General features: G+C 40.7%; 1 protein-coding gene and 6 non-coding genes across 8 annotated transcripts in view; 6 read left to right on the top strand and 1 right to left on the bottom strand.

Annotated features, from left to right (window-relative positions):
- The window catches only part of LOC125888637 (cytoplasmic dynein 2 heavy chain 1), a 146941-nt gene that overhangs the window by 43967 nt on the left and 78215 nt on the right, over positions 1-24759 (bottom strand). For both annotated transcript variants that reach the window (XM_049576118.1, XM_049576120.1), the window contains exons 75-80: positions 23020-23109; positions 15536-15601; positions 15377-15427; positions 15245-15298; positions 14882-15013; positions 12487-12559 (exon numbers count right to left, since the gene is read on the bottom strand). In XM_049576118.1, the coding sequence (XP_049432075.1) occupies positions 12487-12559; positions 14882-15013; positions 15245-15298; positions 15377-15427; positions 15536-15601; positions 23020-23109 (466 nt within the window). The remainder of the gene's footprint in view (positions 1-12486; positions 12560-14881; positions 15014-15244; positions 15299-15376; positions 15428-15535; positions 15602-23019; positions 23110-24759) is intronic.
- On the top strand, positions 1939-2011 carry trnam-cau (transfer RNA methionine (anticodon CAU)). The gene has a single exon. It is a non-coding gene; the product is annotated as a tRNA-Met (tRNA).
- Positions 3349-3421, top strand: trnam-cau (transfer RNA methionine (anticodon CAU)). The gene has a single exon. It is a non-coding gene; the product is annotated as a tRNA-Met (tRNA).
- Positions 4248-4320, top strand: trnam-cau (transfer RNA methionine (anticodon CAU)). The gene has a single exon. It is a non-coding gene; the product is annotated as a tRNA-Met (tRNA).
- Positions 6357-6429, top strand: trnam-cau (transfer RNA methionine (anticodon CAU)). The gene has a single exon. It is a non-coding gene; the product is annotated as a tRNA-Met (tRNA).
- Positions 7721-7793, top strand: trnam-cau (transfer RNA methionine (anticodon CAU)). The gene has a single exon. It is a non-coding gene; the product is annotated as a tRNA-Met (tRNA).
- Positions 9905-9977, top strand: trnam-cau (transfer RNA methionine (anticodon CAU)). The gene has a single exon. It is a non-coding gene; the product is annotated as a tRNA-Met (tRNA).

The raw sequence follows: 24759 nt of genomic DNA, 5'->3' as shown, positions 1-24759 counted from the left end.
TGAGCACAAGTGTGTGTGTGTGTGTGTTTGTGTTCACCCAGGCATGCCTGTGTGCGTGAGCAGTGCCCAGGCCTGGACTGGGGGGATTGAGTGAGATTAGCTGTAAGAGGATTACAGACCATGCCTCATTAGCATACTGATTTACTGCCAAAAACACATACACATACACACAAAATCTTCTTCTCCCCTGTTCTTCTTTTTTCATCTGTCTGTCTTTCTCTCACTCTCTCATTCAGACACACAATCTCACCCACATCGTGCACTTTCATACACACACTACACCTTCATCAATGGGTTCACTTGGCGTTCAAGGAGTACAAGGACTATCTCTTTATCAGCATACTGTAACTGTGTGTTTCATTAGAACTGCCAGACAAACAAGAAGAGGGACAACAAAAGTGCCATTTGTGCTTTTGGTACATGAGCTCTAATGGACACACACAGATACACACCTTTAAAGAATAGGAGAGAGATGGGATGTTTGACACCCACGAACTCAGGAGTACATGTAGCCACATATACACAAAGACGAGAAAGAAGAAAAACACACTGTCACAAACATACACAAGCTACTGTGTCATCCTGAATAGACATTTTTCTCATATTTGACAAAAGCATTCACAACCTTGTCGGGCTTGGTGTAGTAGTTAGTGTGTTGGTCTCACTGTCTGAAGGCTGTGAGTTTAAGTGTCATCTGGGTCAGGTCATTCAAAGAAAACTAATTGTGTGGAAACAAAAAGATGAATGAATGGAGAAAGTTACTACACAATCAGTGAGGTGCAATTATAATATGCGCCATCAAAGATGGAGAGATGGGCTGATGGACACCCACAAACAGCGATATACAGATAGGCACACACAAAGGCTGAAGTGTGCCCCTCAGTGAGCAAGTATTATAATTAGCACTCTGGAGCAGCTGCACAACAGCTGACACTGAGTTTCAGTGAATAGAGCTTTTGCTATCAGTAGGAAGCAAGGCAGTCAGAGTATTCTGGCTCACCAAAGTGCTGTCTCCCTTTCTGTCTATATCTTCTCCCTTCCATCCTTTTTCGCAACCACTTCTTTTCCTCTGGGGCTCTTTTGAATGTCCTATTAACAAAATTGGTGAAACACTTTGAGAGTTGAGAAAAAATGCTTCACTAAATTCCAGAGGAAAAAAAAATGTAGAGGATTTTGGTTCAAGAAAACAAGTTGAGCTATTTTTGTCACTGTGACATATCTACTCATTTTCAAGGTCTCATTAGTGAAGTAGGCAGTGCCTCAGCCGCATATTCTGAAGGTCTCCAGTTGAAGCCTCATGCAGGGCACCTTTTGAAGTCATGAAACACACTAAAGAAGTGATACACCACATGGTGTCAATATTGACGTCACATTGCTGTGGGCACATAAAGTGTTAGAGAGCATTATTCGCTATACGGATTTTCACCTTACAACCTCATTGTCAGTGCGTCACTGCGTCAGTCCCAAAATCTGAAAATTGGACATTTGAGCCTCACAGGAGAGAGGCTGCAGAGATTTATTCATACAACAACATGCTGTCAAAAGCAAAAATAATGCAGTGTAATAATGGAGTATTGGTCTGTCCGAGGCTGAACTTGTACATGAAAACCACGAGCAGTTTTTAACCACACAAGCAGTATGTAATGTCGGCCAGGTGGTTTGATCCAGTCTGACGAATCTTAACAACTATTTGAAGAACTGCCTTTGTATCTGGTAGAAACATTCATGGGTCTCAGGGAATGAATCCTATTAACTTTGGTGTTCCCTTCAATTTACCTCTAGCACCAACATACAGTTGACATTTTTTGTCTTGATGTATTGCTTGACTGTTTTGACTTTTTGATAGACTGTCATGGATATATTACTGTAACTGAGTGTAGAGACTAAAATGTTATCCTTTTAATTTTTTTTTCCTCCATGATTGAGGCAGTTTTTGTAGCCTCGTTGGCGCAGTTGGCAGCGCGTCAGTCTCATAATCTGAAGGTCGTGAGTTCAAGCCTCACACGGGGCATGTGTTTTACAATCTCCGAAGACGATATGGCTCCACTGGCCTCAATAATCCACGACCTTGGGCAATGGGCTGGTTTGCAGTTGAGGGTAAAGCAGTCGGGATGTCAACGCCTCCAAATCTGACTCAGTGGTTCTCAGAAAAAGACTGGAGTGTTTCCTCCAGGTTGGGAATGAGTTGCTGCTCTAGGTAAAGGAATATTAAATATCTCAAGGTTTAGTTCATGAGTAAAGGTAAAGTTGCTTGGAGTTCAGGTACTAGGCGGTCCAGACGTCTTACAGAATGCCTCATGATCACCTTCGTTTGGAAGTTTTCGGGCTCATGTAACTGGTAGGAAACCCTGGGGTAGACCTAGAACACATTGGAGACATTCTACATCTCATCTGGCCTGAGAAGGAGGAGCTGAAAGACATAACTAGGGAGAGAGGTGTCTGGATTACCTTGCTTAGCCTTATGCTATCACTACCTGTCCCTGGATACTTCGCAAAAAAATCGATGGACTGATAAGCCCCTTTTACACTGCCTGTTAAAGGTGGGAATATAGTGCCATTATGCTGCCTCGCTTTTCTGTATATAAGATACAATTGCGGAATGGGGGGACAGAGTTGTCTCACCTTAATTGGTCACAGGAGGTAGTTCAGTGCCAAAATGGCATCTGTAAAAACAGAACAGCACAGCAGGATGGTGGCATGAGCATGATGGGTGTGACATTTTGACGATGTGTTAGATGTGTGACACATCACGGGAGATTTAAAACTCAGCTTCTGTAAATGTTCCTCAATTGGGAAAACAATGAGCTTCGGGTGCTCCTTGCCTCTGAGTAGAAGACGAGATCAGCCACCATATAAGAGAGAAGGTTTAGAAATTGCTGCCGACACATATGTTGTATATCACGCTAGAGGCTGAGGCCGTTGTGTTAAATTTCACACCCGTCACACCTAATTCCACGATGCCGGGATGCTATTTAAAATCACACACTGGAGTGGAATGATGCCGCCACTGTTTGGTTCTGTGTAAATTACAAGGGAGGAATAAAGAAGGGACTTAGTAGCAGCCCTGTGGTGCAAAAAGAGCTATAGATGGATAAAAGAAGTTGCTCTTTTATTTTTTTGAACAGTTTTAAGACTACTCATCCATGTGGGCTTACAAGAAGTAGGCAGTGTGTCATTGTCATTTGTGCACATTCTTTGTGGACAATACGGTAACATTACTACAGTGTTGCAATGAAGAACACTTTCATTAAAAGTCAAGTTACCACATTAAACAGCACACAAAATATCAAGTCACTTCACAATTGCAAATGTGACAACTCCTCTTAATCATAAATTCACAATTTTCAAGCCTCGTTGGCGCAGTAGGCAGCGCGTCAGTCTCATAATCTGAAGGTCGTGAGTTCGAGCCTCACACGGGGCAGCTGTTTTAAAATTTAAAATTGCACTACAAAACACGATGGAGGACACACATGGTACATATAAGTGAAAAATGGAAAAACATATAACCGATGCTGAAAAATCAATCTTTCAGAGGCCTGAAGTTGGTAGTTTCTTCGTGAAAATGTGTCACCTCACAAAAACATAGAATAGAGGAGACTGAAACCACATACTTTCAAAAGTATATGTATGCTGTAAATACCATGAATAGTCTCAAGGACTTGACTACACCATAAATAGAACATTTTAAGCCTCAATGGCACATCTGAATAATCTGAAGCTCGTGAGTAAACCTAAGAGTTGTGAGTTCAAACCTCACACGGGGCACACAGTTAAGGCAAATTATAGAATACAGTAAAGTGGAAACATATTACTCAGCGTCATTATTGTGAATTAACTGGGTATGTAGTAAAGTAATAGGACTGAAGAACTACTGGTTCAGCATAAGAATCAAAAACTTAAATTAAAAGTTGTAGTTGGAACCTGTGACCAGGGCTAGGCTCTAAAAACGTAGGTCAACTTTTTGTGCACTTTTTTTTTGTTTTTGAAACACTGAAAATGTTACCTTCATACAGGAGTTTCTTTTTATATTTTTCATTATTCTTGTATTACTGTATCCGTGATTGCCTTAAAGGTGAGAGGACTGCCCCAAGTCCACCATCTCTCCTGCTCATCTTTGTTTGCTTTATCCTATCCAGCACCCTGACACCATACCTCTCACTCATCCATGCACATACATCCATCACTCACTTGACTGACTGCCATATATCATTGTATCCTCATTTTCCATATTTCATGCTTATTTCAGAGCCTCGTTGGCGCAGTAGGCAGCGCGTCAGTCTCATAATCTGAAGGCCGTGAGTTCGAACCTCACACGGGGCAGGTGTTTTAAAAGTGGACTACAAAACACAATGGTGGACACATGTGGTACATGCCTGTGAGAGCAAAATTCCAGTATATCTACATAAAAATGAGAAATATGTAACTGATGCTGACAAATAAAAGAATCTTACAGAGGCCTCAAGTCAGGCAGTTTCCTCGTGAAAAAGTGTAACCTCACAACGACATAGAATAGAGGAAACACAAACTACAAACTGCCAAAAGCATATGTACTTGGAAACGTTATCACTACGCCACCAGTCATTCAGTAGTGTTTCGTTATTGATTGTGTGTTGGTGATTGCACTTCAGCTGATCTCAGTTCAGCAACTCTCCTGCTCTGCTTTGTTTGTTTTAAGATATCCAGTATAAATCTGTGACACCATATCTCATGGTCATCCAAGCACACATATTTACCACTGACTAATGTGACTACTACATCCACTTTACTATTACTTCTTTTGTTGGGGTTATCTTCTTAGCCTTGTGATTTCCTTGAGTATGAAAATACTTTTAGATAACCTTTTAAAGGTCAATTGTGGAACTGCTTTCAGTATTCAGAGAAATGAACTGAAAATATAATTTATCCATGCTCTCTTGAGAGCCACCAGACTCCATTAACAAAAAGAGCAATTTTACCTCTCTATTTGGTGTATTAAACATGATTCAAGCCAATAATTTGTTTGATAACTCAACTGTATCTGTTTGTTTTGGAGTTTGTCTAGCACCTAGTGGCCAGGAATCAATTTATTCAGCTTTAACCCATAGATTAATGTAAGTATTTCTTCTGCAATCCAACTCTAATTAAGGTTCCACCAAGACTCAGATCACTGGATTCAAAGTCCAGAGTGCTAACCATTACACCATGGAACCACAGACAACAGAAATCATAGCCTTTGTATGACTATTTTTGGTGTTACTCTGTGTACACAGTGTGTGGTGACTGGCAAGTGTTACTCTGTGTACGGTGTGTGGCGACTGGCAAGTGTTACTCTGTGTTCGGTGTGTGGCGAGTGTTAATCTGTGTACGGTGTGTGGCAACTGGCGAGTGTTACTCTGTGTTCGGTGTGTGGCGAGTGTTAATCTGTGTACGGTGTGTGGCAACTGGCGAGTGTTACTCTGTGTTCGGTGTGTGGCGAGTGTTAATCTGTGTACGGTGTGTGGCAACTGGCGAGTGTTACTCTGTGTTCGGTGTGTGGCGAGTGTTAATCTGTGTACGGTGTGTGGCAACTGGCGAGTGTTACTCTGTGTACAGTGTGTGGCGACTGGCAAGCGTTACTCTGTGTACGGTGTGTGGCAACTGGCAAGCGTTACTCTGTGTACAGTGTGTGGCGACTGGCGAGTGTTACTCTGTGTACGGTGTGTGGCAACTGGCAAGCGTTACTCTGTGTACAGTGTGTGGCAACTGGCAAGCGTTACTCTGTGTACAGTGTGTGGCGACTGGCGAGTGTTACTCTGTGTACGGTGTGTGGCAACTGGCAAGCGTTACTCTGTGTACAGTGTGTGGCGACTGGCAAGCGTTACTCTGTGTACAGTGTGTGGCGACTGGCAAGCGTTACTCTGTGTACAGTGTGTGGCGACTGGCGAGCGTTACTCTGTGTACAATGTGTGGCAAGTGTTACTCTGTGTACATGGAAGTGCCGCCAGCCATTAGTTGTAATAACACATTATCCGCTGGGAAGCGACAGAAGTTACGCACTATAGCTTTAAGGGTTAGGGGACATCATCTCTCCTGCTCATCTTTGTTTGCTTTATTCTATCCAGCACCCTGACACCATACCTCTCACCCATCCATGCACATACATTCATCACTCACTTGACTGACTGCCATATACCATTGTATTCTTTTGAACTGCAAAATCATCATAGCTCAACCTGTCACATCCCTCTTTGTCAGGGCTTTAGTGCTGGGTCATAAGAATATCAGGTTGATTGTAACCTTTATGTCAACGTTGTGTAGTTTGAATACATTGTTTTTACGTATGTATACAGAATGAATGTTTATTATTCAATTTTTTAATATTTTGACCTACTCTCACAGCCTCGTTGGCGCAGTAGGCAGCGCGTCAGTCTCATAATCTGAAGGTCGTGAGTTCAAACCTCACACGGGGCAGGTGTTTTTAAAACAGACGACAAAACACAATGGTGGACTCACGTGGCACATGTTAATGAAAGCAAAGTGCCAGTATATCTGCATAGAAATGAAAAGCATACAACTGATGCTGAAAAATCAAAGAATCTTAACTGAGGCCTCAAGTATATGTATGCTGTGAATACCATGAATAGTCTCAATGACTTGACTACACCATGAAAAGTACCTTTAAAGCCTTGATGGTGAATCTGAATAATCTGACGGTCATGAGTTCAAACCTCACACGGGGCACCCATTTAAGGCAAATTACAGAATACAATGGAGGGGAAACATTACACAGTGTCATTAATGTGAAATAACTGTCTGTAGAGAGATTATGTCATGATTATAACCTTAATGTCAACATCTTGTAGTCCAAATACATTGTTGTTATGTATGTATACAGACTGAATGTTTATCATTTCATTATTTCAATATTTTATCATACTTTCTATAGCCTCGGCGCAGTAGGCAGCGCGTCAGTCTCATAATCTGAAGGCCGTGAGTTCGAACCTCACACGAGGCAAGTGTTTTAAAATCAGACTACAAAACACAATGGTGGACACACGTGGTATGTATTAGTGAAAGCAAAATTCCAGTATAGCTGCATGATATTGAAAAACATTCAACAGATGCCAAAAAATCTTACAGAGGCCTCCCATGGGGCAGCTTCCTTGTGAAAAAGTGTCACCTCACAACAACATAGAATAGAGGAGACTGAAACCACATACTGCCAAAAGTATATGTATTTGGAAACATTATCACTACGCCACCAGTCATTCAGTAGTGTTTTGTTATTGGTTGTGTGTTGGTGATTGCACTAGAGTTGCTCACAGTTCAGCATTTCTCCTGCTCAGCTTTGTTTTACACTATCCAGCGTAAATCTGTGACACCATACCTCACACTCATCCAAGCACAAATAGTCACCAGTCCCTACTACACACAGTCTACTATTTCTTTTGTTGGGCTTATCTCGTTAGCCTTGTGATTGGTGTATTAAACATGTTTCCAGCACAAGCTGATTTGTGATTTGTAATGATTTTTCATTATTCTTGTGTTACTGTATCTGTGATTACTGCAAGGGTTAGAGGACTGCGCCCAGTCCAGCATCTCTCCTGCTCATCTCTGTTGGTTTTATGCTATCAAACACCCTGACACCATGACACTCATCCTTTATGTCAACATCTTGTAGTTCAAATACATTGTTGGTATTTATGTATACAGACTGAATGTTTATTATTTCATTTTTTCAATATTATGACCTACTTTCAAAGCCTCGTTGGCGCAGTAGGCAGCGCGTCAGTCTCATAATCTGAAGGCCGTGAGTTCGAACCTCACACGGGGCAGGTGTTTTATCAATATCACAGTGCGACAGATGCTGAAAGACAACAGTATATACTGTCTAATGCCTGTTTGGTTTGAACGTCATCTTTAGATTTAGCTTGTTTAGCTACCATTTTTCTTTTTTTTTTTTTTTTACTGTGAATATAAAAGCCTTATTATGATAAGGAGCTGTGAATTCCATCAGTTATTTTATTTTTAGCCATGCTGACGGCACTTTGGATGGCAATGCAATCTGTTGGTTGGTCAGTCCACCACTTATGTCCAGACTGATATATTATTTTGGATGAACTGTCACGACATTCAGACACTAGATTCTAATGGCTTTCATGATCCCCTGACATTCCCTATTATGCCATCATGAGGTACAAACTTGTGTGGTGAATGAAATGGCTCCACAACTACTAGACAATTGCTATGAAAATCGATCCAGACATTCATGTACTCATCAGGATCAACTGAAAAAACTGATTTGACTGACTTTCCATGTAGTGCCATCGTAAGGTCCGAAATTAGATTTGTCATTTATAAACAATGACGTGCAAAAGTAGTCGACGTTGCCATTAGCCTCAGGTGAATTTTGTGTGTATTGTTTTTTTGCTATCCAGCACCCTGACACCATACCTCTCACCCACCCATGCACATACATTCATCACTCACTTGACTGACTGCCATATACCACTGTATTCTTTTGAACTGCAAAATCATCATAGTTTTTTTCTTCCCTCAACCTGTCACATCCCTCTTTGACATGGCTTTAGTGCTGGGTGATAGGCAGCGCGTCAGTCTCATAATCTGAAGGCCGTGAGTTCGAACCTCACACGGGGCAGGTATTTTAAAATCAGACTACAAAACACAATAGTGGACACACGTGGTTCATATTAATGAGAGCAAAATTCCGGTATAGCTGCATTAGAATGAAAAACACTCAACAGATGCCAGAAAATCAAAGAATCTTACAGAGGCCTCCCATGAGGCAGCTTCCCTGTGAAAATGTGTCACCTCACAATGACATAGAATAGAGGAGACTGAAAACACATACTGATGAAAGTATATGTATTTTTGGGCATCTTATAAAATACAGTGAAGAGGAAACATACTAATCTGCATCATTATTGTGAAATAATTGAGTATGTAGTAAAGCACTAGGATTGAAGAACTTCTGGTTCAGCATAAGAATCAAAAACTCAAATTATAAGTTGTTGTTGGAACCTGAGACTAGGGATGGGGGTCGTTTATCAACTCTAAAATCGCATGTCAACTTTTTCTGCACATTGCTTTGTAACGCTGAAAATGTTGCCTTCATACATTAGTTTCTTTTTTTTTTTTGGACTGCCTTAAGGGTTAGAGGACTGCCCCCAGTCCAGTATCTCTCCTGCTCATCTTTGTTTGCTTTATGCTATCAAACACCCTGACACCATACCTCTCACTCATCCATGCACATACATTCATCACTCACTTGACTTACTGCCATATACCATTGTATTCTCATTTTTTTTCTTCCCTCAACCTGTGTCACATCCCTCTATGTCATGGTTTGGTTGTTTGGTCTGAACAGAATCTTCAAATTTTGCTTGTTTAGTTGCTGTTTTTTCTTTTTTTACTGTGAATATTAAAGCCATGTCATGATAAGGGACTGTGAATTAGCCCAAAATACATTACATCAGTTTATGTTTAGCCACCATAGCTCCATGGATGGAAATGCAGTCTGTTAGCCAGTCAGTCCACCACTTTGGTCCAGAATGATATATCATATTAGATGAACTGTCATGACATTAAGACACTAGATTCTAATGGCTTTTATGGTCCCCTGACATTCACCATTACACCACAACGAGGTTCAAAATTGTGTACCATACCTCTCACTCATCCATGCACATACATTCATCACTCACTTGACTGACTGTCATATACCATTGTATTCTTGTTTTTTTTTCTTCCCTCAACCAGTGTCACATCCGTCTTTGTCATGGCTTTGTCATGTTAACCTGGGAATATCAGGTTGATTATAACCTTTATTTCAACAACTTGTAGTTCAAATACATTGTTATGTATGCATACAAATTGAATGTTGATTTTTGTTTTAATTTTTTCAATATTTTTACTTAATTTCAAAGCCTCGTTGGCGCAGTAGGCAGCGCGTCAGTCTCATAATCTGAAGGCCGTGAGTTCGAACCTCACACGGGGCAGGTGTTTTATTAAAATCACAGTGGGACAACTACAGCATATACTGTGTAATGCCCATTGTTTGGTCTGGACACCGTCCTCAGATTATGTTCACCTCAGTACTCGAACAAACAAAGGAGGAGACACGCATGGAGCTGTGTGACGATAATATGCTAGCTAGTTAACATATTATCGTCGTAGCAGCTAGTTAACATTCAGACAGTGGGATTTATGAGAGGGCTGGTGACCTTATTTCGTAGTTCACAGTTTTTGTGCTGTATTTTTATGTATGAAAAGTGCTATATAAACAAAGTTGGATGTGAGCTGTCTCTACTGTCTTTGAGGGAAACACTATATTCAAGGGGAGACATAGGGAGATGACAAGTGTGTGTGTGTGTGTGTGTGTGTGTGTGTGTGTGTGTGTGTGTGTGTGTGTGTGTGTGTTGCGCAAGCACTCCCGCTCCACAGGCTCTCCTTGCTGTTTTTTTTTTTTGTCTAGCGTGCATTGAATAAGCGCTTCCAGCGTTTCAAGTGTCTTTGAAGCGTCTGTGTTTCTAGCGTCTCATTTCTGTGTGATCGCCCCCTTAGACTCTCAGTCTTGCTCATATGTAACAACGATTATCTGCCCACAGCTTAAAAAATGACATATCACTGGACCACTGTTACCTGATGACATCATAGTCTCACACAGGTTTACTTTACTGTCAAAAGCGATTGGAACAGCAAAATGTAAATTATACTTTGGGGTGGATTTTCTCATTAAAATATGGAATGTTTGGCCTTGAGTTATTGTTTGTTCATTAATGAATATTCATATGACAAAGGTGCTGACATCCAAAGCAGATAGAGTTCCCCAAGGTTAACACACCCAGTTGGGCTTTTTAAAATGCATGTTTGTATTTGGTATATTGTATGACTGTTAAAGGCAGGGGCTGGACCAGAAAGTAAAGTAAATAATAACTGTGTTCTTATTCTTGGTTGATATTAACCTTCATAACAGTATATTAGAAATAGCGACTAGTATTTGCAATGAGATGATCAGAGAGGAAAACATTGTGAAAACATTTGGACAACCAAGAATTTACTGTGAAAGAAGAGTTTCATATGAGGCAGCTCAGGCTGTGTGTTGTTGTGTTATATATAATATGTTCCACATGGTTTATTTTGTACATTTTCTATATTTAATCAGAGTAGCAACTCCTTTTTCCTCGTTTTTTGTTTGTTTTGTTTGTTTGTTGTTGTTTTTTTTTTACCTACAAGCTAAATTGTCTGGAAAATTACTTTTGGCATTAGTAATTAACTGGATCATAAGCAGCTCAAAAATGTCCAAGAACACACACACACACACACACACACACACACACAGCTGACATATTGTACATGCTTTTTCTCACACAAACAAAACAATTCTACTTTGCCAATAAAAGCAGAAACTATGAACCTAATAACACCAGAAGTCAATTAGCATGTCTTATCACAGCACACGCCACTGAAAATTGGTTTCATACACATACTTTAACACCTGCATATTAGTTTCACCTGACATCAATTAGCAGCGTCCCAGATATTGCAGTCAAAAGCCAACACACCATTAGGATTATCTGGACTGAATGAATGGGCTCATTAAGCACAATAAACTAACCACTCTTTAGCAACATCATTACTGTGTGTGTGTGTGTGTGTGTGTGTGTGTGTGTGTGTGTGTGTGCGCGTGTGTTCGAGAGAGAGAGAGACAACAGGAAAAGAGAACAGAGAAGTGTGTGTATGTGTTTGTGTATGTGGCATTTACTCAAGGACAGTGGCGTTCTCACAGCAATGGAAGGCACACAAAGAGAAAGGGTGGAGAGGACTTTCGTGAAATCTCACCGTTGACGAGAAGTGGACAAGTAATGCTCAGACATTCAGAATAAAAGCCTTGTCTGAGGATATTTAGTTTGAGTGGAGTGTGAAGGTAGAAGGTGCTTGTGAGAAACAAAACATGTTTCTGTAGAACAGAATGGGTGTGCAGAGGTAAAGTAGTCTTTCCAAAACGGGTAAAGGAGGATCTCGTCATTTTTGATGTTTGCAGCTCGTTATTCAGAGTAATCACTCTCAAATTCAGACGGGCAAATATTTACTGAAGCATTATCAGAACAAACAAAAGTCACGTTGTTCACATCTTTAGAGAGCTCATCAAATTCCTGTTGCTTTGTACAAAGAAGAGCTTCACTTAATTTGTTGGTTTGTTCTTCGTTAATATCTGCAATACACTTAAAGAAGTGAAACACGTCTATAATATTCATGACTGTGATACTCATTTAGGGTCTTAGTCTGAGCAAGTGAGAGCAAAGACATAAGGAAAGAAGAAAAACCTTGAAAAATATTAAGTCGAGACCCATTTTTAGAGTGGTTACTATATAATTATGTTGTGAATGTGGTTGATTTCTTTGTTAGTAGTAAATGCTTTTTATTCATACGCATTCTGGTCCACATCAGTACTGAGTCACTGATTGAAATAATAAAAAAATAAAAGCCCTAATATAATACACTTACCCAGGGCCTGGGTGGCAAATGCTGCCATGGCACTCTGCAGTCTGTCTGGTCTGACTGCCTGAACCAGTAACAGCTGGGGAGAGCAAAGAGAAAACACAACAGATATCTATTAAAACCTTGCAGACAGAGCGTCAATCCCACACATATCAAACAAAATGTCACATATCCAAAAGCAAAAAAAATAAGGCTTATTCAGATACACATCCACTGTCAAATTCATAGTCTTTGAGATCTTTAAAAAATGAGAACACAATACACGAATGAAAGGAGTAAGTCAATTGGTGTGACAGTCGAGTGTGGATACTTGACTTTAGTGATAAGTGGCTGCCGTCTTGTTCATGCTTTGAAATGAGATTAGCCAAATCTTTATTCAATCTCAAACCACATGCGAAGGGGTGTGCTCAAAGGCACAAACATCATTTCTGCTCCCATCACAATGTCTTGTCTGCTTTAGTGAAAAAAAAATAATAATAAACGATTTAGTGGGCTGTCACTGCAGACATCACAGTAATCATGAGAAAAGATTTAGAGAGCTCACACCTCTGCCAAGGCTGCCCTAGTCTCTGAATTTATTATTTAGTAAATGATCTTAGTGATAAACGACATCATTAATATTGTTTTGGAGGAAAATTGTTTGGTCATTTTTTTTATACAGGTGGATGAATTGTGCAAAATTCCAAGTCACCGTCAGTGCAACTGTGTTCAGGTCATTTAAACTGATTATGCTGCTGTGGCACCAACAGCTGATGAAATTCAAATGCACTATGGGTTTAAAGTCCCAGTGAAACGGACGTTAGAGCATCTTTAGCTTCTGTACTGTGACGTATTTATCACTGAGATGGATACTTGATCAGTGTACAGTCATAATAAATACACACACACACACATATTTAGATATAGATATTACTTATATACTCACTGCTCATACATATACATAAACATATATCCATAAACACATATACATATTATACAATGTTATACAAATGCCAGTCTATACAGGTGTTTTTTGTTTAATAGCAGACAGTTTAGCCCTGTTTCCACCAAGCAGTACGGTTCACTTCAGTTCAGTACGCTTTTTTCCTGTTTCCACTGTGAAAAGTTGTGGATGGTACCAATGGAACTGTTCGGTACCGTCCCCATTTTTGGTCCCCCCTCTGTTGGGGTACCTAGCACACAGATCTGGTACTAAAAGGTGGAGCTGTGAACACTGCAGTCTGTTGATTGGTCAATAGTGGACGCTCACTCTGCTCAGGGCTGAGCTGTGGCTGGTTTTGAGGCTCACGTAACCACTGCTCATACTGTGGAGATTTTGAAGATGGTAACTATAAAATGAAAAGATGTTTTGCTGCCTCTCGCTGCAGCTGCAGTCTGGGAAAAAAAATAGCTTAATTCACTGGGCCGACTGCCGGCAACTTTTAAGGTGGAATGTTAACCTTTAATGTTACTCAGTGCATGAGCTGACGACGTGACTCCATCAGCACACCTTAAATGTCACTGTGACAGCTTTGACCATCACTTTAGTTTTTATATGACATACACTTTTAGTAATGAGTGGATCTTCAAGCGTTTATGTTAATTTCGAACAGGTTATGTGAACTGCATATATTCTAATCCTAACTCGGACAAAAAAGAAAAAGTCACAAAGTGTCGTTCCTGTGGGCTCCTGCAACACTAAACCCCTGAGCTTGCCTTAAAAGGACTAAATGCACAAATACGCTATTTGTAAATATCCCATGGAGAGAGACTCTCACTGCAGCCTGTTCTATTTTGTTCTGAAATGTTGCCATGCAGCCTCGTTTTGTGGACGATTAACCAGGTGCAAACTTCCATCTATGTCACCGATAATGAGGAAATACAGTCAGTCCTGGACGAAGCCGTGAGTGACAACAACCCCACCCACATTTAAGAGTAGTGTCTATGGTGGAAACGTAAGGGTCTGGGTACCATGTCTGAAGGGTTACTTTGGTTCCAAAGGTACCATACTGAAAGTGTTTGGTGGAAACAGGGCTTTTGTTTAAGCAGAAGTGGATGCACCATAACTGTCATCTTGAAACAACATATCTAAGGGGAAAATAATATTTTTGTTGCTATGCGTCACAGTTAAGAAGAACAAGACAACACCTACACCCACCTCCCTACACTAAAGCCTGATCAGTTCTTCTCAGACCTACTGTATGGACTAACTTTACAACAGATTCTGCTATAATCTGCTGACTGACAGAGAAACAATCAAACAAATTGAGCTCCAAACACAACTTTTTTTGGCAGAGGTAACAAATGCATAAAATCTTTGAGTGTGTAGACTTTTGATACACTCTGTAAATAATGATAACTCGTTCCATTTGGCTGATGAAATGACTGTTTTCTTTTTCTTTTTTTCTGATTGAAAGCTGACCTGCTGGAAGGGAGTAATCTTCTTGGCAACGGAGGAAGGGATTTCCTGTTCACACTGCGAGCTCTGCGAGAAGGACAGCCAAAGGTCTGAGTCACTCAAACACAGGGACTGGTAGAGGGCTGGGAATGTAGTCTGTGAGAGAGGGATGGCAAAAGTTAAAAGGGTGAAAGACAGGTCAAGAAATAATGTTAGATAAATCAGTAAGGTTTGCTTTACTGGCATTCTACTTAAATCGGATTAAGCTATTATTTCATGTTTGTACTGGTTGGAGAAATATCCTACAAGCACTATTCTGTAATTTTGTCACAGATAGCTATACAGCTGATGGGTAGCGTGTGCGTCAGTGTGTGTATCAGTGTTTACTTTAAAAATGGCCACTGCTCCTTGCCTCTCCTGATCGATCCAAGGAGGGAACTCCTGCAGAGAGGAGACATGGTCAAATACAAATACAGAAACAGTACGGCCTATTTTTCAGACAAAAAGCTTCACTCTTACCTCTTTCTTAAACATTTCTCCTACAATGGATCCAGTGAAGACATCCCATTCCTGTAACAACAGTAGTGTTAATATTTGGCAGTTAAAAAGCTGAAATCAGCTATTTTTAATTTTACTCTCAAATAAATACGCAGATCCTCGAACTACAAAGATACTCACATTCTCCTGGAAGAGTTCAGGGTACATGCCTTTCACAAAGTGCATAGCAAACATGAGCTGGTCAGCCTGAGACAGAAAGAAGAAAGCAAAGAGAGACTGATGCATAGATGGAATATGTCACATGTATAACAACATGTTTTTTTTTTGTCCTGCTAAAAACCCAGCTACAAACAAAGAAAGTCATGGCAGAGCACAGAATGTCAGCATCTCTGCCAGACCGAGGAGAGGCAAACACACACGTGTTCCCATTGCATGATATGCAGCTCAGCCTGCCTAACTAAGGGGCTTGTAAAGGGTTGCCACACACTAACAAAATAGCCCCAGGGACTTCAAGAACCACACTGGCTGTTCTATCATCCCTACACGCTCTCTCTGTGTGTATGTCTATGTGTGTGTGTGTGTGTGTGTGTGTGTGTCTGCCTCTCTTTCTTTTTCATCCACTGGTGGAGTTCGAGAGAGATAACAGAAACAGCAACTAATCAAGATGCTTATCCCGCTCCCACCCACAGAGAGAAACAGAGGGACAGTGACCAAGAATATCCAGTGGTTACAGTGAACATGGCAGAAAGAAAAAGAAAAGCAAAGTTTGAACCCCCCTCTGATGCCATAGTTTTCATTTTGATTAAAAAAAAAAAAAAAAACTGAAAAAGAAAACAACCAAATACGTGCTGCAAATTATTTTAAAGACAGATGAAAGATAGAGAGAAACACATACACATAGGAGATAGGTGGGACAAAAGAAACCTAAACCTTGGTGTCACAGCTGGCACAATACAGTAGCACAGTACAATGTACACAAATCTACTTTTCCAGACATACCTGACATATTAAAATGAAGTTCAGTGGTGTGAATGGCCTCCAAGAGCATTAACTTAATGACCTATTTCTCTCTACAGTTGTTATTACTGATTATCTGATATTTTGCTGGAAATAACATTACCACCATAATTATTCGCTAAATTTAATAACAGGCAGCGCACCTAATGGCATTCACATTGAAATACAGCCACACTGCCTCCGTGCCGGTCATGTATATTTATGTAAATCTCATTTCATGCACTTAACAACTGGCTGGCAAGGACAACCCAATGAGAAATACCATGCAATTCAGTAATACCTCTCAATGTTGTTTTTTGTAAAGTGGCAATAAGTCAAATGACAGTGTTAATCTAATCGGTTGGGCTATTCACAGAAGCTGATATCACTGCTACCAGATGTAGGCATTGTTGCTGAAAATTCAGGTACATAAGGGAGATAGTAGTCTATTTGAGTAAACCTCTTTTGCAGCCACAGCGGCTATAATCATTCAGATGTGCTTACTGAATAGTTAATGAATTAGAGTATTATTGGATGAGATTAAATCCTGTTTGCCACAGAGACAGCACGGGCAATAAAGGGCATCAGCATCTAATGATCACATGAGATGATCTAGACTCCCCGTGGTCTTTTACATCCATCTTGAAGTGCACCTAGGCACATTTAAAAAATACTTACACTAATAATAGTATTTTGTTTGTCTAACATGGTTTTCCCACATAGTAGATTTAAAAAAAATCTAAAATAGGGCCAGAAACAGATTCACTCTTTCTCTGTCATTGAGAGATTTTGGATCTGGCCTCCGCCCACTACTGCTGTCTGCCTTAGGTTTCACTTTCCACCTTCTCCAGCGCTGCTTGCACTAATTCGAACAGTGAAAGGGCAGTGTGCATCTAGATGGCTAGTGTTAGCTGCAAGGAAACATCGGAGGAATTCAGGCACACATGCTTGAGCCACAATCAGACCCAGACTTGTGCAGGATTTATACTTCTGCATCGAATTGCATACGTACGGCGCAGGCTCTACTTCTTTTTTTAAGATATTTTTTTGGGCATTTTTTGCCTTTAATGGACAGGACAGTTGAGTGTGAAGGGGAGAGAGAGAGAGAGAGGGGATGACATGCAGCAAAGGGCCACAGGCTGGACTCGAACCCTGTCCGCTGCGGCAACAGCCTTGTACGTGGGGCGCCTGCTCTATCCACTAAGCCACTGACACCCCGCGTAGACTCTACTTCGACACAGAGCCTACGCCATACCCTACGACATAGCCTGACGTGCACTTCCCCAGAAATGTAACTACACATTGCGGCAATGCAGACCTCCTGTCTATTTTTGAAGCTTTTATTTACTTTAATTTGACAGAGAAGAACAATAAACTACGAAGATAATAAAGCCACCACAAAATAGCATTTTAAGTCTGTGCTGATGCACAAGTATAAATCCCGCTTTAGATAAGGAGTTCTGTTGTGCGCCAAAATGGTAAGTGTAGTTAGCATCTTTTATTTGTTTATGTTGTTTGCTGGCTTGAAGTCTAACTGACAGTGGCTGACACAGTGTTAGTGGTTGAAACATACAATAATATCTGCTACAGTGTGATGGAAAGGAAGCTTCAAGGTCCACTTTACATCCAAAAACTGCAGTCACAAAAACTGGACAAACCTTTCACCATGCTAATGCTAACTTTTACTGCCTGCACTGACCAGTCCAGGAGAGGTTTCAGGTTTCTTGCCGGTGGTGTCAAAGTCTGTTCCCTCATTCATATGTGTTCCCCATATTAGATACCTGTCTCATGAAAAACTTTGCACAGATACAAGTCAGCATACTCAAGGTCAGACATTTTAGGGCTCATAAACATAAGAAAAACACATTTTTGAATGGAGGGGGACTTTAACGTATGCACTACTAGCGAGAACACTATAGAAATATTTGAAGAATAGTGCTATAGTACAATTTGCCACAGCAATCCAATATTGTGCCTCCTGTGTTCAACCTACATTTCCAAACATAGGACCAAGCCATGTGGGACCCTTGTACACCAAACCACATGACCCACAATATTCCTGTGTCAAGCTGTTACCACAAGACGCAAGCACAGGACATAGGTCAGGTAGTGTGTCACATAAATATCTAAACCCACAAACTGATACACAATAGCTTTTGGGTTTTTTTCCTCCAAAGAATAAAATGGATTTCAGTCTCCTGCACACATTATGCTTAGTGCTTCCTTAGTTTTTCTTTTCCCCTCCCCGCAGCTGTCGTGCTCAGCTCGATGGGTTTGATCTTACAGTCTATGTGTAGCTGTGATAAGGTTTAAGACTATAACTGAAAGTGTAGATAATTGTTGAACAATGGGCTCATTCTTTTCTGCGGTAGGTATCTGGGCACGTGCAATAACTGAATTTTAAAAATTATTTCTGTATATTCCACATCTTTAAAGACCTTAGCCTGCCTGTCACCCAATATTACATTAGGTACTTTACCAACAGCTGTAGAACCAGCTTGAGCAGCGGTGAGGCTAACCTTCAAGCTACATTTGGACTAGAGCTCATCGCCACTATGCCCTATTTCTGACCCTCTCTGTGGTTTGTCTCTTGATCCAATGTCTGGATGATTTACACCAAGCTGCCAAGTTCAACTCCATCAACTGAGGTGACAGTGGACACAGCTGAACTGAGAGAGCTGCGCAAGACGATATGACTGATCAAACAAAAAATGGCACAATGTCCCATCATTCTGGTGCATGTGCTGATCTGTGCGTGCATATCTGTCAGAGAGAAATGAAGCAAACAGAGTGCAATGAGGATAAAAAGTCTGTGAGTGTTTGTGTGAACTGCCATCATACTGACAGTGACAGGACAGGAACCTCAGTAGACAGTACAACCTGGAGTATGTCACACTTCAGCACATCAGTGCAACTCAAACTTCTGCATGTACCGAGAGAGATGCATCCACAGTCACTCACACCAGCACGCATGAGGACCTAACATGACAAGTGTTTCCACATAGACATCCACGTACGTTTAACACAGATACACAATCTTATTGTTTTCTATATTTAATGGTTTACTACTTTACTACTCTAAAAATATAATCTCCTCAGTGTGCACCCCTCCAGTGTACACCAGTGTGTCAAAAAGAAAAGCTTTCACGTTGTTATTGTTGCATGTTCTCTACGGACTTCTCTATGAACATTTCCAAAAACAGGGCGATTTACTAAGGTACTATACAGACAAGTGAAAAAGCCTACATGCAATATCTATTGTATCTGAAGCACTTGGTTTGTCACAATAAAGTTAAACCTCCAGGTCATTGCAGAGGTAAAAAATATTATTTTTTTCTAAACTCTTTATTAACTGAGAAACTGTCCAATATAATAAACACATTTTTTTGAGATCCAACCAGCCCAAAAAGATGGGATAAAACCCTAAAAAACACATTGTAAAGCCCCTTGAAATAAATTTGTCATTTTTGATATTGGGCTTTATAAATAAAATCTGATTTGACCTGACAGTATCTGTACTAGATATATGCCCGCCTGTTCGATAAACACACCCCCATGGGCAAATCCAGGCAGTATAGTTAAACACTGAAAACATTGCTGTTCAGGACACGTCTTTGGTTAAAATAAAAGCTGTTAAAAAAATACAAATAGAAATAAGGCTTTGCTTATGAGAGGTTCAACAATCTATATTTGGTAGAGCAACACTGTTTAAAGCTTTGATGTGTCTGGCCATTCTCAATCAATACCTTATTAAGCTGAATCAGATGTGTTTGCGCTGGAATTTAACACATACAAAATAGTCTGAGTGTCTGCCGCAAAATGATAATGTGTTTTTCTTTCACAGATGTACAGATCTTTAAGTTTTCTAATATTATCTCCTCTCAAATTGTTCTCGTCTCTTTTCCCCCATTATGCTTTCCCCATTTTCACCCTCTCTGCCAATTATCCACCTTTATCTTTGCACTGGACCCCTTCTCCCACCTCTCTCCTCCTCTCCCCACTGAAGTTATCTCTTCTGTAGCACAGGCAGCGGGTGTTGACAGGAGCACTGATAATGTAGTCCAATGTTTCCTCTCTGCTAATGACTAGACTGCTGCTGTCGACATGTTTGTGTGTGTGTATGTGTGTGCGCATGTGTGTGTTTGTTTGTGTGCATGTGTTGATAGCCTATGGACGTGATCAGCAGTTAACAGCCACCCCGACTCTGCCTCAAACCGCCATTACCATTCAGGCAACACACACACACACACACACACACACACACACACACACACACACACACACACACACACAAACACAAGACAGTGAAATTACATTTACCATTTACTGCCTGATCAATGCAATGATTGCTCTGTTGGTCAATATTTGACACTTCATTACTGTGTTAGTTGCAGAGGTTTGATTGTATAAGTGTGTAAATGTATGTGATTATCTGACTGTGCATTTGCTCTAAACAATGATTAAGAACACTACCATACTACTACTTTATATTACAAAATGACAAAGTTTCCAGTGCACCTGCAGGAGAATAACCAACCTTGTTACGTGTAAACCAGCTAAAACCTTGTATTATGATTAGGAGTATGCAGGTAAAAAAATCAAAATGCCAGTATAATACTTTAGTTGTTCAGTCCATATTACACTTCAGGCTATGCTATACCAAACTGCCTGTTGAGCTAAAAAAAAAAAGGTTAATAAAGGTTAAAAAAGATTAATTAAAGGAGCTCTATATGATGTTCAGAGTAGACTTGAGCAGTTTCTATTTTTCCTACCTTCCTGACATTTAAAAAAAATGTCAGGTAAAAAAAGAAACTTGACATAAACAAAATTAAACTCACTAAAACTGTCTTGGTTAATCTTTCCATTGCTCCAAGCACCAACCCTAGTTTGGCTGAAATAAACCCTTAAATCACTGAGTCAGACGTGAAAAAATCCTTTCTCTACACGCTGTTGTTCACCGTTGCTTCCTGCAATTAGTCCCTCCAGGATGTCGCGATGTTGCAACAATGAACACAAATTCAGCCAATCCCCAAGAATTCTCCACAACCTTGCAATTTTTTTTTCCAATCACTGCAACTTAACTGCAAATGTTACTATTTGAAACAGTGAAAATCTTATTGTAAAGCTGTGCACAGCGTTTGGATTCGGTCAGGTTATCATGAGATGGGGGCTCTGTGCCTGGGACGGTCACTCACACACACACACACACACACACACACACACACAGTGACAGGGCCAATTGTTAGCACCACACAATGAATATTACTGATTATTAATGGGTTTAACGTCGCTTCTGAGCCTTTTCCGTGTTAATGGCTCGGTGACGGATGTTAACCGCTGCTGCAGGGCCTCTGCCCAAGCTGCAAAACATGACGAGTATGGATGAGATCACATTGTCGAACAGCAACAACAGCTGATTGTCCACAATCACATGCGGCTGGACTGTCCACCAAAACAAACAACAGAGAAACTCATATTACAACACACAAAGAGGTAGCGTGACTTTACTCTCTGTTCAGGATGCCATTACTCCACTATATCTTTACTTACTTACTTACTTGCGCCTCACACCCCTTTTGAGGTACAGGCCGTCAACAAGGGACCTCCAGAGTACCCGATCGTTGGCTTTCTTTTCTATCTGTGACCATGTGTATCCCATCTTCTTGGTGTCTGCCTGCAGGTCCCTTTGCCAGGTGTTTCTTGGCCTACCTCTCTTTCTCTTCCCCTGAGGATTCCACGTCAGAGCCTGTCTGGTGAAGTTTGACACCGGTTTTTGAAGAGTGTGCCAGTGTGCTATCCATTTCCATCTTCTTCGTCCAATTTCATCTTTAGCTGGTATTTGCTGTGTCTTCGTCCAAAGATCTTCGTTGGTGATCTTGTCTGGCCAATGGATTTTCAAGATTCTTCTCAGGCACCTGTTTATGAAGCTTTGCATTTTGCTAGCTGTGTTATTTGTTGTTCTCCAGGTCTCGGCTCCAGGGCGATTTTTCTCTGTTGTTGTATCTCCTTTGAGCACCATAAGTTGTAGAAAGGCTGCCCTTGCCTTACCTATTCTGGCTTTGACATCTGCATCAGTTCCTCCCTCTTTGTTGATGACATTGCCCAAGTCGGTGAAGGACTCTACTTCTTCAAGTCAAGTATCTTCAAGTGATATTGATTCCACACTATTTGTGTTTGTGTGGATGATAGTGTGGAACCAAGCCAACTAACCACTATATCTTTACAGCGCGATTATTTGTTTGCTGCTATATTAATGCTCTGAATATCTGAATACCGAGTTCCTTTAATAAGCCTACTTTGTTTTGTTTTTTACCAGTTTGTGTCAGACATGTTTGCTACTTATTCATAACAACATTAGGTAGCTGGGGAGACATTTGTTTTCTCATGATGAGTGATGTGTTTATGGTTAATGGCCGTTGTTTTCAGATTAACGTCCCATCATTTGAACCAATAAGTAACAACAAGGCAAAAATAAAACTGTTGGGGGTCTACTTCAAAACAGGCTGAGCCTGTTTTGCAATGCAAACCCATCTAATAGGTTACATCAAGGAGGAAAATGCCTCACTCTGTTGTCTCTACCCACAAATTACCGCAGTGATGACAGGAATTTTTAGAGATGCCCAAAACCACCTGTATTCTATTTCTGTGTGAAAGTGCGTCTGTATTACCTTGAAAAGCGACCGGCAGACGTACTCATACACCATATTCTTCAAGCTGGCCTCTAAAGCAGCAATCCTGGTTTCAGTATTCTCTGCCTCCTAAAATACACACACATACACACACATGCATGCACACAATGACAGAGGGAAAAGGACAAAAAGAAAAATTAAAGTGGTGAGACGAGGTATGAGGGATTTGCTGTCACTGAAGAGACTTGGAGGGTTTTTCTCAGCCTTCAATAATATAATACAGAACATGTGTCTCTGTGTTATGTGCTTCTAATTCTAGCTGAATATGAGCTACTTTTGTTAGCAGTGATGAAATTAAAACGTCTTCTCTCTTTCTGTCACATCAGGGTAACTTGACCTCCTCAGGGTTGTTCAACAGACGCAAAGAAACACTTAACTTTTATCCTGTTTCTTCCCTTTCACACATTCTTTTTCTCTGATGTACAAATCACCACAAAGAGATCTGACTTGAAGTGTTGGTGTTCCTCTTTTAAGTTACACTATGCAGGAATTGTTGGTTACTGTTTCTAAACAGCATCGCCAGTGATAATGAAAGTGAAAGCCAACCCCAGACTCACTCTCATTTGGAACAAGCTTTGTCCACTTGGCGTTTCACCTGGCTATATTTGTGTTTTTCAGTGCCGTCCTCTTGGATGCATGCTGCTTACGGTCTGGCACCTAGTCGCTACCTTTTGATAAAGTACCAACCTCATCTGTGTGCTGTGCCCATAAACGTCCTAAAAACAACAAAATAAGAAGATGCTAAGAAAATACAGGGAGTGGGCAGAGTCTCTGCAAATAAATACACCACCACACACTTCTCGTGGGTCATAAGTGATGATTAAGAGGGATTCATTTTGTATAAGTCTATACATTGTTCAGGAAAATCCATACTGTGTGTGGGATCGAAACAATTCAACTTCATAGCAATAGTGAAAAAGAAAAATTAATACATGAGAATCAGACTCATAAAAAATGCCTGAGAAATGGAGGGACATGCTGAGAAAAAGAGAAATGTCAGATGTACTTCTTTCTTTCTATCTATCTATACCATGTTCACTGTTCAGTATGTCCGTTTGTCTTTTTCTCCTGCCTAGACCTCTGTTTGAGGTTTTCTGCAGGCATGTTTATATGTAAAAACCTGTGTTTGGTGTGTTTTGTGTATCCAGGACAGTACACAAGTAGGAACATACGTGTGTCTCTGCTAATATGCTTGTGCATGTTAGCTAAAAAGAGGACTGCTCAGTGTGTTATATTAGTCATGAGAGGTTAGAATTCTCTGTCCAAAACTCGGGAACCATCTGCAGCTCATGGCAAATTGCTCCTTCAAAACAACAAACAACCAAAAGATACAAAGGGACAGAGAGTCCATGAATCAATGTAGTATTCTGACTACACTCACCGAATGTGTCCACGAGCCTACCTACACACACACACACACACACACACACACACACACACACACACTCACTCACTCACTCACTCACTCACATAAACATGTAACAGTGGTGACCAGCTGCTGCCTGGTGACATTCTTGGATGACAGCACTGGCTCTAACAACCCACACAGGATTTGGGGAATTAGTGCTCAATCTCTCAACCCAATGTCTGTGTGCCTTTGTGTGTGTGAAAGTGAGTGAGTCTGTGTGTGTGCTCTGGTTATCAGACAGTGTTTAGGGCTCAGATGGAGAACAGCAGTGTGATAGACAGTCCATGATGCTCTCCAGCTGCACAGGTCAG

The sequence above is a fragment of the Epinephelus fuscoguttatus genome, linkage group LG5, assembly GCF_011397635.1.
Source record: "Epinephelus fuscoguttatus linkage group LG5, E.fuscoguttatus.final_Chr_v1".
NCBI classification, from domain to species: domain Eukaryota; kingdom Metazoa; phylum Chordata; class Actinopteri; order Perciformes; family Serranidae; genus Epinephelus; species Epinephelus fuscoguttatus.
This window is presented reverse-complemented; position numbering and strand designations above follow the sequence as displayed.